The following is a 16319-nucleotide window of genomic DNA, read 5'->3' as shown; positions in this document are numbered from 1 at the left end:
TTTTGAACAGTCTTAAGTGTTATTAAGAGGTAATGTTGACTATCTATTAGTTTATGAAGATCTAAGGAAGGTTTTAAATGTGTGGTTCTCCTCCAAGAGTCTGTACTCTAGAAATATTTCTCTGGTGATAAGAAGGACTGTGAATTAGAAGATGGCTAGACTGAAGACAGACAGATTGCATTCTTGAGCAAGAAAAGATGGAAGCCTGAATTATAGCGGTAGTGAGGGTGGAGAAGAGTTGATGAATTCAAAATCTGGTTCAGAGGCAGTTGAGTTTGGGTGGCACAAGCCTGTAATCTCAGTGCTCTTGGAGGCTGAGGCAAGAGGATCAGAAGTTTGAGCCCAGCCCAAGCAGCTTAGCAATTTAGTAAGGGCTCTCGGTTCAATTCCTGTACCACCACCAAAAAAAAAAACAAAAAAAGTTTCAAGGTGGAATTCAGAGCACATCTTATGACAGAATGAGGGAGAGTTTAAATAGACCCTGGAGGTATCTATCTGAGTTGATTGGGAGATTGGTGAACTTACATTAAGGAACCTGAAAGAAAGAACAGGCATTTGGGTCAACACCAGCTTTATTGAGATATAATTTGCATACTATATATTCACCCATTTAAAGTATGCAGTTAATGCTTTTGGCATATTCACAGGTTGTTCAACCTTCACTACAATCAATTTTTTTTTTGGTACCAGGGATCGAACTTGGGACCTTGCACTTGGAAGGCAGGCAACAGAAACCACAATCAATTTTAAAATGTTTTCATCATGTTGTAAAGAAACAGTACCCATTTGAACTTACTCCCTATTTCATTACCCCCCCACACACACACACACTAGCCAACCACTTATCTACTTTTAGTCTTAATGAATTTTCTGCTCTGGATATTTCCCATGAATGTAACTGTGTAACATCTGTTCCTCAGTGACTAGCTTCTGTCACTTAGCGTACTGTTGTTGAGGTTCATCTACATAGGGATCACTTTGCCTTGTGTTCTACTCATCTCTTCAGATGGTTTATCTCCTAGAATGTAATGTAAGTTCCTTGAAGGCCGGCGAGGACTATTGTTATGTGTTCCAGAGCTGTATCTAGCACATATTTTTGTATTTAGTAATTGAATACTATTGTATTTTATATTTAGACTCATAAAATAGTTGATATAATGTAGAAGGTTAACTCAGCTAATCACAAAATTAAGTTAACTAGAATCTGTTTCTCCCTTACTTGCTTGTCCACTGAGGTGTGTCTGTATTTGCTGTTATGGAATTACTGTAATAGATACTATGCCAACTGTGATCCGTTTAACTCTGTCTATGACCCTGGGTAAGTCATTAGACTCTCTGCCGACACTTCCCTTGTCTGATAAGGGGGATAAATTTTCCTTCTGAATCTGAAACTGAAGAGTAAGTAAGATAAGTCAAATGAATGGAATTTGGATAGAAGTGAGGTCCATCCAGATTAAATGTTCCTGGAATAAGAGTAGTCCCCCATGTAGCCTTTTTTTCATGTGATATTTTTTTCCCCTTGAGTCTTTTCAATTGTTATTTTCAAGGTCTCTGGTTTTGTATGTGACATATTACTTCTCATCACCAAGGTGAGGTATTTGACCTGTCCCATGTTCTCTAGTCTTTGTGTCCAGAATATTTAATGTTCTCATTTCTTAAGGACATTGACCAACAAATTCCCTATTTTACAGTTTCCTGTCTCTTCCCTTAATTCCTGTTGTTTTAACAGTATACATATTGTTGGGCTGGGGATGTAGCTCAGTGGCACTGTGCCTGCCTGGCAAGTGCAAGGTCCTGAGTTCAATTCCCGGTACTGGAAAAAACAAACAAACCAAGACATACATAGTTGAATATAAAAAAAGTAAAGATTTCAAATATTGTTTACTTTATTAAAATAAACAACTTATAAAAAGTGAATTTTTTTGTGGTTCTAGGGGTTGACCTCCGGGCCATGCACGTGCTAGGCAGGTGCTCTATCACTGAGCTATATCCTCAGCCCCCCAAAACAACCAATTTATAAACCCAATTCCTTGCCTTCTTCCCCCTTCATTTGGAGAGTTGTTCAGGCTTTTGTTTTTTTGGGTTTTTTTAAACAGATAATTTGGCCAGGTGTGGCGGTACACACTTGTAAGCACTCAGGAGACTGAGGCAGGAAGATTGTTATGAATTTGAGGCCAGCCTGAACTACATAGCAAGACCTTGTCTCAAAAAAAAAAAAAAAGGGCCAGGGAATTAGCTCAGTGATTCCGGCACCTACCTCACAAGCGCAAGGTCCCGAGTTCGATCTCCAGTACCAAAAAAACCCAAACAAACCCAAAACAACAACAACAACAACAACAACAACAACAAAAATATGCTCTGTACTTGAGTGCCATGTGTCAAGATAAATAAAATAATTCTAGATTTCTTAATGCTCATAGCAGTTCAGTGGGGGAGGTAGGCGTATAAACATAATCATAATATAGTGGGAAAACTACAATCAGACAACAGTATACAAATGGTTACGGGAGCATCTGGAAAAAGGGATTGGGCAGTATTTTGAAGCAAATATCATCTGGCATTTCTGCACTAACAAGCATAACACAGAACAAGCCTGATGAAAAGCACCTGCTTTCTTTGAGCTTCACAATAACATAGGCAGGTGCACGTTTCTGATTCCCATTTTAGTGAGCAATTTAAAGCTTGGAAAGGCTGAGTGACTGGCTCTTAAATACTGTGCAGATTCCAGATTCAGCTTCTACATTTGTCCCTTCCCCCTCCCACCTCATCCATACCCTTTATCAGGCCACAGAAAGTATCTCTGCAGGGTACTAGAGTGTTCTGCCAGCCCCTCTCCTTTCATTCTTTCTCCTTAAGGAAAAATAGTCTCAGATTTCTTGTTTCTGTCTAGCCTGCTTCTAGTGTCCTTGGTGCATTGAGTATTTCAGGGCTGTAGCAGTAGTGAATATTGCTGATGTCATCGTTTGCCTTATTGGGATTTTGCTCTTTGTTTCACAGGGAGCTGTGATTGGTATAGACGATGAGGACGACAGCACCTTCACAATAACTGTTGATCAGAAAACCTTCCATTTCCAGGGTGAGCTTAAAGAAGAGATTCTTTCTCTTCATAGTCCCAACTGCTTCTTTCCTTCTCTTTTAAGTTATTTGCTGAATGATTTGAATGGTTTTGCAACTGATTCTGCATGAACAAGTGCATAGAAATGTTCTGGATGAAGTGGTACTGCAGGTTAGGGAGGAATTTGTATCTGCAGTGGATACAGATCTATTTGAAATGACTGGATTTGTCGGCAACTGGAGATTAAAAATTTAAAGGATAAAAATCAGTGAAAAGAAAGTAATGGGCTGCTGCTGCTGGCTTGTGTTTACAGAAGGTTGCTGATCTTCTTTATCGAGGAGTATGGTTCTGCTTCTGCATGAAGAGTCTAAAGACTGAATGTGAAGGTTGCAGTGTTTGTCCGTGTAAAACTCAAAATGTAAATTAAATTGAAGCTAGTGCAGCCTTTCGCCTAAAGGTTTTGCTCTGCTTCAAGAACTACAAGTTTGCATTCATTTCATCTGCATTTCTGTGTCTTGTCTGCCAGCTGTCATTTTTATGTTCTTATCCTTTTTTATATTAACACCAATGCCATCTGCCACTGCTATGTTTCGGCATTGCACGCTATGGTTCACCAGTAGAAAGAGTAAGGTACTGGATGAGAATTTTTATTGCACCTTGCTTTGAAAGCTCTAAACCAGCAAATAAAAGTATATTTTAATGTGCTTTTTCTAAAGTACCTCTCATCAGTTAAGAATGTCTGTTAGTTTCAACGCTAATGTTTTTGTTATTTTACCAGTCCAGAGTAACTTCTATTTTATGTTTAAAGCAGTCTAAGAAGCTTAGAGATGAGATAATTTGGAAATGTTAGCACTTTCTCTGACTATAAGTGATAATGTACTATTACAGATGCTAGGTATACCAAGATGAATAAATATTAAATAAATTTATATCTTAAAAATGGTTTGGTTATGAAGACTAAGAGTAACCAGACATGCTATATGTGGTATTCAGACAGCTGTTGTTCTTCTGTGACAGGACGGTATTTTGTGGTTATTTGTTTCATTGTCTTGTTTAAGAAATTGACACATAGAAATGAAAGAGGTAGCTTGTATATGAGACAGCCAGCTTTAAAAGCTTGTGTAAGACAAATCATACTCAGCTCATAGAAGACAGCTCATAGAAGACAGCATACTCAGTAGTGATCTCTCTAATGCTTTCTCCTGCGTACCCTTAAAATTTTTACTGTTTAACATTATTTACTTAGAGCTGCTTAAATAATGATGCTTTCCATGAAAATTTTCACTGCATCTAACTTTATAAAACATTTTTAATCATATGATATATCCTAGAATCCTTATTTTTAGGTTAAATGTGTAATGCTGCTTATAACCCACACAGTAGAACTCTTTACCTGAGTGAAGTTGAATACTTTAATGTATTTCAAGTAAGAGCTGCTGGATGCAGATGAAGGATGCAGCATAGAAGTCTCTCCTGTGCAGTTACCAAGGAGGCACGTCTTCTGGACTTCCAGAAGCTGTGTTACTTGTTCAAAGGAGAAGAGACTTGGATCACTAGAGCAAAGGCATCTACACCTTTTGATTTATTTTTAAGTTATTTATGTTAAACTGATCTCTCCTTTAACACTCCCATGTTTATATGACTTTCTTATAAATAATATAATATATATTATATATAATTGTAATATATATAATTATAATGAATTACTTAAATAAGGATAAGAGTTACACATTTTTTAAATGAATTTTTAGTTCTGAGGTGGTCTCATTTTTGCTATCATAGTTAGCAGAGTCTTAAGCAACATGAGATCTGTCTTTTGCAAAGAGCTCAGTAACACTTTGTTTACTTCCATTGGCAATAATGAGTTATTTCACACTTATAGATCCTTGTTCAGAAAGTCTCTGAAAATTTGGTTTAAGAAGTTCTGAGTGTCTGATGAATCTTAAATTTTGATGAGAATGGAAAGCAAATTTTGGCTGATAGACATGAACGTATGTTTAAATGTGGTAAAATTTTAAAATTATTTTAATCATTTTGATGTGCTAAGACTGAACCCAGGGCCTCTTGAGGCAAGCAGTCACCACTGAGATACATCCCCAGCCCAGATTTTTCCCCCCAGGTATGGTGGTTTAAACTCAGGACACTCCATTACTGAGCTATATCTCCAGCCTTTTTAAATTTTGAAACAGGGTCTCAAGATAATGGCCAGGTTGATCTCAAACTTATACTTTTCTTACCTCAGCCTCTTGAGTAACTGCGATTACAGATGTATGTCTACCCAGTGAGCCTAATATACCTGAAATTTTTAAAGCAAATGATGCATCTCCAAAACAAATCTACTGTCAGTTTCTTTTGTGGGGTGGGGTGTGATACTGGGGATTGAACCCAGGGCCTTGCTCTGAGCTGTATCCCCAGCCCATTAAAAAAAATTTTCTTTAACATTTTGAGACAGGGTCTTACTAAGTCTCTGGGTTGCCTTGGTCTACTGCCAAATTTAAAACTAGAATTGTTCAGATACATTCATTTATTCCTCAATATCTATTTTAGGCATTATTCTGTTCTACAAAATGGATAAAACTCTTGCCTTCTTGAGTTATCTACTGTATAGAGGAGAAAGCCAATAAATAAGATATATATTAGTGAAATATATATAAGTATTGTAAATGAAAGAGAGATAAGACCTGGTGAGAGAAATAAATAAAACAGGAAAGAAGAAAAATGAGAGGGATGGGAGAGCAAATGAGTGTGTGTGTCTGTGTGTCTGTCTGTCTGTCTTGAAATGTCAGAGTAGCTGAAAAAAGACTCACTAGATATGGTGCCTTTTGTTGAAAGAGCTGAAAAAGTGAAGAAGGCACAAGCTACATAGCTATGGCTGTGTTGGTGAGTGGGCAGGCATCACTCCAGGCAGGGGAAATAAGTACAAAAGAATGTTCTGCCATGTTTGAAGAGCAGTGAGGAGACCATTTCTGGTGGGAGTGTAGATGAGGATGGGGAGGGTAGTGGGAGATGAGGTCCACCAAGTAACAGGAGCCAAATAATGTGAAGTCTTTCTAAGGACCTTAAATTTTACTGAGATGAAAGGCCATTAGAGGTCTTTGAGCAGAAGAGTTGAATGATGTGTTTCATGTTTTAACAGAATCATTCTGGCTACTGTTGAATAAAATGAAGAGGGGCAAAGACAGAAGAAGGGAAACTAGGAGGCTATTGAAAACTAGAAGAGAGACTGTAGTGGTTCCCACATGGTAGCAGTGTGTGTAGGGAGGTAGTGAGAAGTGGTTGAATTCTGTGTGTATATGTAATCAATTTAGTGAAATATAACATAAAGTGAAATATATATATATTTTATAGTTCACTGAATGTTGGTAAATTTGCTCATAACTACCACCACAATTAGGATATAGAACATTTCCACCACTCCAGAACATTCCTTTAAATCTCTTTCCGTCAGTCCCCACTCCCAGCCCATAGCCCCAGGCAACCACTGATATGCTTTCTTTCACCATAGATTAGATTTTTCATTTTAGGAATTTCATATAGGTGGAGTCATACAGTATGTGTTTTCTTTTATTGTCTTTATTTTAGCTCAGAATAATATTTTTAAGATCCATCCATGTGTTGCAAGTATTAGTATTTCCATTTACATAGCTAAGTAATATTCTGTTGTATGGCACAGTTATTTTGAAGGTTGAGCAGTAGCATATAACAGAAAGATAAGTCTAGGTTGACATCAAGATTTTTAGGTTGTTTTTGCTTTTGTTTTTTTCGGTACAGATCGAACTCAGGACCTTGTGCTTCAAGATATTTGGTTTGAGTAATTCTAATGGAGTTGCCATCATCTGAGGTGGAAGATGGAAAGAGGAATGTGGGGTGGGCAGCAGGAGTTTAGCTTTGGACATGCTTATTAAACAAGCTTCAGATGTCCACCAAACATCCAGATGGAAAAGTCACGTGGGCAGCTGGAGTATGGAGTTCGGGCTGGAGAAATAAATTTGGGGAGCCATTGGCACATAGATGGTAGTTATGGCTGTGAAAATTTGGAAACAGGTGTAGAAAGAAAAGAGGTCCATGTACTGAGCACTGGGCACTTGAACATTTACTTAGAGGGCATGAGATAAGGCAGAACCAGCAAAAGAGACTGAGAAGAAAAGAGAAAGCAAGCCAAATGATTGTGGTACTCTCGGTCAGCAACTGTGTCAGTGCTGTGGGCAGACCACGTGAGATGAGGACAGGATTTAATAATGAGGAGTTCATTGATAACCTTGAGAAGAGCGATATTAAGGCTGGAGTGTGCAGACAGTGCTCTCAGGTTCTGCTATAAAGGAAGGTTCGAAATCTAACAGTAGCTGAAGAGGGAAATAACAGCAAGGGAGTTTTCCAGGGATTTGCTTTTGTTTTTTAGGAAAGAGAAGTAATATTATGTATGCTTCTGTGTGGTTGACAGCAATTCAGTAAATAAGGAAAAATTGTTGATACAGGAGAAAAAGGGAGGATTATTGGATCAGTGTTGGATGATGCAAGAGTTATGGGACCTAAGGCACAGGTGAAGGCCTTGCCTTTGGCTGGGAGCACAGGTAGTTCATCCATAGTGAGATAGTTTGTAATGGTTGGTGGTACCCCAGATAGATTAAAGCAGTGGTAATGGCGAAGGCAAACGGAATAGACTTGGGATGTTTAGGAGTAAACCAATTGGAACTGGTGATTGCTTGGAAATGGGAGATAAGATAGAGTACTAAGGTTTTCTTACTGTTGAATGTTGTCGTGATCTGAACCAGTCTCTCCTGGAGAACAGAGATGGCACAGACCTCTTACTTTTGAGAACTCACAGATTATGATAATTGAATCTGAGCCCGAGCTGCAAATGGAGATTTGTTGTCATCGGCTGTAGGTGGAATTAGAGGTTGAAAAATGGAACACCCAAAGGCTAGGCGGATAAGTAAATGAGTGAAGGGTAAAGCTGTATATAAAGCTAGACACAGACTAGCAATTTGGAGGCTGGTGTCCCATTCAAAGGGTTATCTGCTGTTTCATTCTAGGCATGTACAGGCTTTTGCTAATGCTGCCTTAGTGTTGCCAGAGTGCCCACTTTTTTCATTTTTGGTTTTGTTTTTTTTTTTTTTGGTACCGGGGATCGAACTCGGGTCCTTGCACTTGCATAGCAGGTGGTGAAACCACTGAGCTAAATCCCCGGCCCTGGAGTTCTTTATATATTCCAGATAATAGTCCTTCATCTGAATAGCTGGTAAAAACTTTTTCCCCACTTTGTGGGTTGTCTTCTCACTCTGTTGGTGGTTTCTCTTGCTGTACAAAAGCTTTTTAATAAGCTTTTTAAATAAGCAGTTGCTGATTTTTTGTAGTATTTCCCATGTGGTCTAGGTTTTGCTTATGAAGTCTTTACCTACTCCCATATCCTCAAGCGTTTTACCTATTCTCTCTTCAGCAGATTTAGCGTTTCTGTTTTACTATTAGATTAGTGTGTGGTGAAAGATACAGGTCTAGTTTCAATCTTCAGCCAAGTGGAAAGCCAGTTTTTCCAGCACCATTTATTAAAGAGGCTATTTTTCTTCCAGTGAAAGTGGCTCCTTTATCAAAGATAAGGTGGCTGAGTATATCTGGAGTTGTTTCTGCATCCTCTAGTCTGTTCCATTGATCCTCAGGTCAGTTCTTTTGCCAGTACCATGCTGGTTTTTTTTTAATCACTGTAGCTTTATATTATAATTTAAAGTCAGGGATTGTGTTACCGCCTGGTTTCCCTTTGTTGCTCAGAATTGCCTTTGCTATTTTAGGTCTCTTCCAGTTCCAAATGAATTATAGGATTGTTTTTTCTAATTCTGTGAGACATTTTGTTGGGATTGCATTGAATCTGTGTAACAATTTTGAAAGTATGCCCATTTTCATTATATTTGTTCTTCCTGCCCAAGAACAAGGGATATCTTTCCATTTTCTGATATCCTCTTCAATCTCCTTTTTCAGAGTACTGTAGTTTTCAATGTAGAGGTCTTTTACTTCCTTCATTAGATTGATTCCTATGTATTTCATTTTTGGGGATGCTATTGAGAAAGGGATTGTTTCTCTAATTTCTCTATGAGTCTATTATTTGTGTACAGGAAGGCCATTGACTTTTGAGTGTTGACTTTGTATCCTGCTATACCACTGAATTTGGTTATCAAATCTAAAAGTCTTTTGGTGGAGTTTTTGGGGTCTTCTATGTAGAGTATCATGTCATCCGCAAATAATAATTTAACTTATTTCTTTCCTATCCTTATTCCTTTTATTTCTTTCTCTTCTCTGATTGCTCTGGCTAATATTTCCAGAACTATATTGAACAAGAGTGTTGGCAGTGGATATCCTTGTCTTGTTCTTGATTTTAGCGTGAAAATTTTCAGTTTTTGTCCATTTAATATGATGTTGGCTGTTGGTTTGTCATAGTTGGCTTTTATCAGATTGAGATAAAGACCATCTATACCAATTTTCTGTAGGGTTTTTATCATGAATTGGTGTTGGGCCTTGTCAAACACTTTTTCTCTGTCTTTTGAGAGGATCATATAGTTTTTGTCCTTGGCTCTGTTAATATAGTGTATTACATTTGTTGATTTGTGTATGTTGAACCATCCCTGCATCTCTGGGATGAATCCTACTTGGTCATGATGTATTACCTTCTTGATGATTTGCTGCATTCTGTTTGCCAGTATCTTATTGAGGACTTTTGCATCTGTGTTCATTAGGGAGATTGGCCTGTAATTCTCCTTTTTGGTTGGATCCTTCCCTGGTTTTGGAATCAGGGTAATGCTTGCTTCGAGGAATGAATTTGGGAATATTGCTTTCCTTTAAATTTCGTTAAAGAGTTTGAGGGGTAGCAGCATTAGGTCTTCTCTAAATTTCTTGTAGAATTCAGCAGTGAATCCATCAGGGACAGGGCTTTTCTTTGTTTGTAGTTTTTAAATTACATGTTGAATTTCATTGGCTGATATTGGTTTATTTAGAATTTCTATATTTTCAGTTTGACAGTTCATATGTAGGAATCCATCCATTTCTTCTGTATTTTTCAACTTATTAGAATACAGGTTCTCACTGGGGATTTAGCTCAATGGTGATGCACCTGCCTTGAAAGGGCAAGGTCCTGAATTCAAGTCTCAGTACCAAAAAAAAGGAATACAGGTTCTTGAGGTAGGTTGATGATCTTCTTGATCTCTGAAGGATCTGTTCTGATTTCACCCTTTTCATTCCTAATTGCATAGATTTGAGTCTTTTTTTGATAAGGTTGACTAAAGTTTTGTCAATTTTATTTAATCTTTTAAAAGAACCACCTCTTCAAGTCATTGTTTCTTTGTATTGTTTTCTTAGTCTCCATTGCATTAATTTCTGCTCTGATTTTTATAATTTCCTCCCTCTTACAAGCTTTGCGCTTGACTTCCTCTTCTTTTTCTAGAAGCTTGAGGTTCAACATTAGGTTGTTTATTTGGACCTGATCTGTTTTCCTGATAGAGGAATTCACTACTATAAATTTCCCTTGTGGGACTGCTTTCATTGTGTCCCATAAGTTCCAGTATGTTGCACTGTCATTATCATGTAATTGTAGAAATTGTCTGATTTCTTCTTTAATTTCATCTGTGAACCATTGGTTGTTAAGGAGGGTGTTAATTTCCGTGTGTTTATGAAGTTCTTGTGGTTTCTTTTGCTGTTGATTTCAAATTTCATTGCATTACAGACTGATAATATGCATGAGATTATTTAAATTCCTTTGCATTTTCTTAAGTCTGTTTTATGAGCTAGTATATGGTCTATTTTGGAGAAAGTCCCATGTGCAGCTGAGAAGAATATGTATTCTAATGTAGGGTGGAACGCTCTGTAGACATCTGCTAAGTCTATTTGTTCAAAAGTTTGGTTCAATTCTAATATTTCATTGTTGATTTTTTTTGTCTCGTTGATCTGTCTATGTATGACAGTGGAGTATTGAGGTCCCCCATTACAACTGTATTAGTGCTTATATGATTTTTCATGTTTGTAAATATTTGTTTTGTATAGTTGGGTGTACTGTTATTTGGTGCATATATAGAGTTAGGATTGTTATTTCTTCCTCTTGGATTGTTCCCTTTACCAGAACATAGTGACCTTCTTTGTCTCTCTTTTTCATTTTTGGTACTGGGGATTGAAGTTGGGACCTTGCGCTTGTGAGGCAGGCAGTGGAACTACTGAGCTAAATCCCGAGCCCTTCTTTGTCTCTTTTAATCAGTCTTGGCTTGTAAACCACTTGGTCTGCAAATAGAATACCTACTCCTGCTTTTTTCTGGTGTCCTCTCACGTGGAATATTGTTTTCTACCCCTTGACTTTCAGTCTGTGAATTTGTTTTTCAATTAAATGTGTTTCTTAAATGCAGCATATCGTTGGGTCTTGCTTCTTGATCCATTGTGGCAGTCTGTTTCTTTTGATTGGTGAACTGAGACCTTTAACATTGATGATTATAAGTGATATGTATTGTCTTATCTGTGTCATTATTTTCCTGCTGTTGGATTCCTTTTTTCCTTTTCTGTTTAACTTCTTGCCTTCCCTGGTGGATTCATTCTGTTGGGGTTCATGAAGTTGTAATCCTTGTCTCTTTCTAGAATATCCTTCAGAACACTTTGGCATGCTGGGTTTGGTGGTCATGAATTTCTTCAGGTGTTCTTTGTCATGGAAATATCTTATTTCTCCATCAATTTTGAAAGATAGTTTTGCAGGATACATCAGTCTGGCTTGGAGGTTGTTTTCCTTTAGGGCTTAAAATACTTCAAGCTGTCTTTGTCGTGAGAGTTTGTGTTGAGAAGTCTGCTGTGATTCTGATGGGCTTTCCTTAATAGGTGAATTGTTTCTTTTCTCTAACAGCTTTTAATATTCTGTTCTTATGTTGAATTTCTGGAATCTTGACTATTATATGCCTTGGGGGAGATTTTTTTTGATCATGCTAATTGGAGTCCTATATGCCTCACTTATCTGTATGTCAAATTCTTTTTTCCCTGTTTGGAAAGTTTTTTGCCCTTACTTCTGAGAACAGGTTTGTTTTTGTTTTTTGTTTGTGGGTTTTTTTGGTACCAGGGATCAAACTCAGGACCTTTTGCTTGCAAGGCAGGTGCAGCACCACTAAGCTAAATCTCGGCCCCAAGAACAGGTTTTTTATATCATTTGTGCTATCTTCTTTTTCATTGACTCCGGTCAATCTTATGTTATTCTTCTTTGCATCAGCTAGCAGCTGCTGGATTGATTTCTCATGGTCCCTTTCTATTTTTAAGAAATCTCTTCCTGATTGCTAACCACAATCCTATCTTCAATATTTGATATTCTATCCTCGTATTGGCTCATTCTGCTGCATATACTTCCAATGGAATTCTTAATCTCCTGGATATCTGAATCTTTCATGGATTCCATTTCTAGATGCTGGGCGTTCATGGCTTTCATCATGTTCCTGAGCTTCTCTATTTTTTTATCTATATCTTTCATTCCAATCACCATCTCTTTAGCTGTCTGGGAAATTATTTCTGATTTATTTTTTCTAGAGCCTCGTTCATCTGTTTTCTTACTTCTGCTGTTACCACTTCAGAGAGTCCAGGTGGATGGTTTTTAGGTTGTTCTGCTTCATTGCCCCCAGGGTTTGCCTTTGGTGAGCTGAAAGTCTGTGGGGTTTGCACCTTGTTTAAGTGTCTTCTCATTTTCTATGTTTTTTAAAGTTTTATCCTGAGTTGATGCTTGTAAATTGCTTATGGCGAGTTGCTTTATTGCCAGTATTCAGAACCCTTAGGAAATGACTACTTCTCAGAAGTGTCTTCCAGGTGTAGCTAGCTTTTGGGTTTGAGTCTGTTGCAGGATCATACCTCTTTAATTTATTGGGGATGAGAAGTTTCTGCATACTTGGCCCAGCTGCCAGTTCTTTGGCACTGGCCTGTAGGGGTTTTTTTTCTTTTTGTAAGACCCTTAGGCAATCTCAGACTTGGTATACCAGTAGCAACAACGATTAGCACAATTGTCACCTTTGCTAAAGTAGTACAATCAACAATAACAATAGCATCAAATACAGTCTAGAAAATGACAAATTGTGGCCCTTAATATGGCTCTTTTACCCTTAGGGGGGAAGATTTAAAAGGGGTTAGGGTAGGGCTGGGGATTTAGCTCAGTGGTTCTGCCGTCTGCCTCGAAAGCACAAGGACCTGAGTTCGATCCTCGGTACCCCCCCAAAAATAAATAAAATAAAAGGGGTTAGGGGACAAAAAAACAAATAGAAGAAGGGGAAGAGGTCAGAAGCAAGGCTGGAGGACAAACTTTAGAAAATTGGTGAAGCAGATGGGTGGGAAAGAGAAAAGGAAAATATAAAAACAAGAATTTCTTTATAGATTCTCACCATGCACTAAACTAAAATAAAAATGGATTAAAGATCTAAATATTAAAATAGAAATGCTGAACTGGTTGGAACAGAGGTTAGGTAGAACTCTTGAAGACACTGGTGTAGGAAAAGATTTTATGAACAAAACCTCAGTTGCCCATGAACTAGCACAAACAATCAACAAATGGGATCTCTTCTTATTAAAAAGCTTCTGCACAGCAAGAGAAACCAGCAACGGTGTGAAGAGACAACCCACAATGTGGGAAAAAATCTTCACCTGCTGCTCCTCAGACAAAGGTCTACTCCTCAATTACTTTTAAGACAGATATTGATTTATACTCCCCTCTGCTTCATTACACTCCTTATCAGCAGTTAGTATTAGAATCTTGAAAGTAAGTTAATTCAATGTGTCCTTCAAAAATATACTGTAGTGTATTTTTTTCTTGTTTGGTGACTTACTTATTTCCTGGTTGTTGTAGTTGGAGCATTCATCTTTTTATTAAATTCTCTTAGAAAGGAAATTAACCTTGTTTTCTGAGAAATTGCTAATATATATTAAGGGTTTTTTTTTTTTTGGTTTGGAACACATTGCTTGGTATTAGCGTGAAAATGAAGATTTACAATGAAAAGCACTTCCTTACTTTGGTATATAGTAATGTGTATCTGAAAATATGCATTAAAGTAGAATGTGTTTGTTGAACAAAAACCTGCCACGATACAGAAGGGTATATTCTTACGACATACTATTAAAGTCCTTAATGGATGCCTTGCCTTTTAGACATAATATTTAGTCATACATTTTATTTACTTTAAAAAATAAACATGTAAGCAGTGTCCCCTCACTTTTCAGCTCTAACTTCATTGCTCCTTTCTCGCCTTCTAAAGCAGAAGAGCAAGCTTCCTGTTGTGATAGCATTATCAGTGTTTTCATAGCGTCTGATGGTTTTGGTTGTCCTAATTTCTCTTGTCCTAGTGTGCGTCCAGGTTGAAGCTTGCCCCTGGACAGAGGCCAACTGAGCCAAGGGAACTGTGACTTTGGTGAGACGAGACGGGATTGAATGGTGATATGAGACATGAGATGAGCAGATCTGTCACTGAGTTGCAGGGAGCTTAGGAACCTGGCCCAATGAAAGCCTGGGAATATTCCCTGTGTGGATTTAATTTTTTTTTTTTTTTTTTTGTACCAGGGATTGAACTCAGGACCTTGCGCTTGCAAGGCAGGTGCCCGAACCACTGAGCTAAATCCCCAGCCCCTTCCCTGTGTGGATTTAGAGGACAAAGAGTCAGACATTGACCTGTGCCCTGTCTCATTTCATTCTTGTTCTGACTCCACAATTCTGTGTCAACTGAGGGAGTATTCCCAGGTTGTTGAGGGAAATACATCAACATATTTTCTCATATGTGTTCATTTGCAGAGGAAGTCTTGCCCCAAGAAGACTAAATGTGACATGAAGGCACCTGTATTGGTTTAAGTTTGGTGACTCAGTGTAAATTATAATGAATGCTGAATCAATGGTGTTTTGCTGTATCTAGGTTGTGTTTTACAAGACAGGGTTAAAGCTTGTGGGATATACTGGAGTTATATCTAAGCATCTGGGAATATACACTTTTTGAAAGAAAGACAAAAATATTTTGTTAACAGTGTACAGCTAAATATAGAGAAAGAAGGAAGTAGCTTATTGCTAGCTCTGTGCCCTAAGCAGAGTTCTTTGGAGAGAGACTCTTTGGAGGTCAAAGAGAAATGCCTTCATTCTACTTTTTACCCTTAAAAAAAATATTTGGAGGGCTGGGCCTGTAGCTAAGAGATGGAGCATTTGCCCAGGGTGTGCAAGGCCCAGGGTTTAATGCCCAGAACCATAACAAAAGAAAAATTGGATAATTTTGGGGTTTTTTTTTTAGCCTAAAGGGCTTCTGTAACCCCAGTGTATACAGAACATCTATTCAGAAAGCTGTAAGCATTTCACTTCAGTCATTACAATTTCTTATCGATATGGTTCTGTCACATTGTTAGGTCACATCTGTTTCAGCCTTGTTTATCTCAGAAGCAAACAAAAGAAATTAAATAGAAAATTCTCTTTGTTCTTAGAAATGTTCTATTTGCTTTGTTTTTGTTTCCTTCCTAAATTTTCTTTTTCTTTTTTTGGTGTTTTTGAGGCAGGGTCTCACTATGTAGCCCAGGCTGGCGGGCAATCCTCCTGCCTCAGCCTCTGGAGTGCTGGGATTACAGGCGTATGCCACCACACCTGGCTTCTTCCCTAAATTCTCTAACAAGCAGTAATTTTTTTTCTCTTTTTTTCATTGATTAACTTGATCGTATAATTTCATTCTTCCTTTCTGAACAACCTTGATAATCAGTGAAAATTACTTTTGAGGTTCTGTATCTTGCCTAATGAACTGAAATATAGTTTTAGCTTTTCATTTCTTTCTCCCTTTCCTTCACCAGAGTACACTAACAATATATTCTATCTTTTGGCTTTTCCTAAGAAGGCAGTAGTTTTTAGTAACATATATTGGAGTATTTTTTGTTAATTAATTCAGTAAAATTTATAAAAACTCAAGTTTTCGAAGAGATCAGGCTTACCAAATATCAGGATTAATTGAATTGGACATTTCAAACCCAAAATAAAACTTTTGGCATCCTACGACTGCTAACCTATTTTCCCTCTGGTGTTCTGTTTTGTGAAACACCACTTCCCATGTCTCCAGTTAAACAAATTTGAAGACTTCTCTTTCCCTACTTTTATATTCTCAACATTCTCTTTCTACCCGAGGCACTGTGTTCACTGGACTTTATCTTTTCTCTGTCCCCTGAGATGATTACGTGGCTGGTCTTTATCACTTCTTACCTTCACACTCTATGTAGCCCTTTTAAGCTTCTTCTTGCCCTTTTTTTCTGATCTCTGCTCTGCCAAAGC

The 16319-nt window shown here is 37.8% G+C and overlaps 1 protein-coding gene across 10 annotated transcripts in view; it reads left to right on the top strand.

The window, feature by feature from the left end:
- Nucleotides 1-16319, top strand: part of Osbpl9 (oxysterol binding protein like 9) — a 155703-nt gene that overhangs the window by 58818 nt on the left and 80566 nt on the right. For all 10 annotated transcript variants that reach the window (XM_087214738.1, XM_004869258.4, XM_004869257.4 and 7 more), the window contains one exon: nucleotides 2998-3076. In XM_087214738.1, coding sequence (XP_087070864.1) covers nucleotides 2998-3076 — 79 coding nt within the window. The remainder of the gene's footprint in view (nucleotides 1-2997; nucleotides 3077-16319) is intronic.

The sequence above is a fragment of the Heterocephalus glaber genome, unplaced genomic scaffold (genome assembly GCF_053883595.1).
Source record: "Heterocephalus glaber isolate CG9 unplaced genomic scaffold, H.glaber_assembly_v1.0 deba00001451, whole genome shotgun sequence".
Taxonomy (NCBI): Eukaryota; Metazoa; Chordata; class Mammalia; order Rodentia; family Bathyergidae; genus Heterocephalus; species Heterocephalus glaber.
The sequence above is the reverse complement of the archived record's forward strand: the minus strand, read 5'-3'. Positions and strand labels throughout refer to the sequence as shown.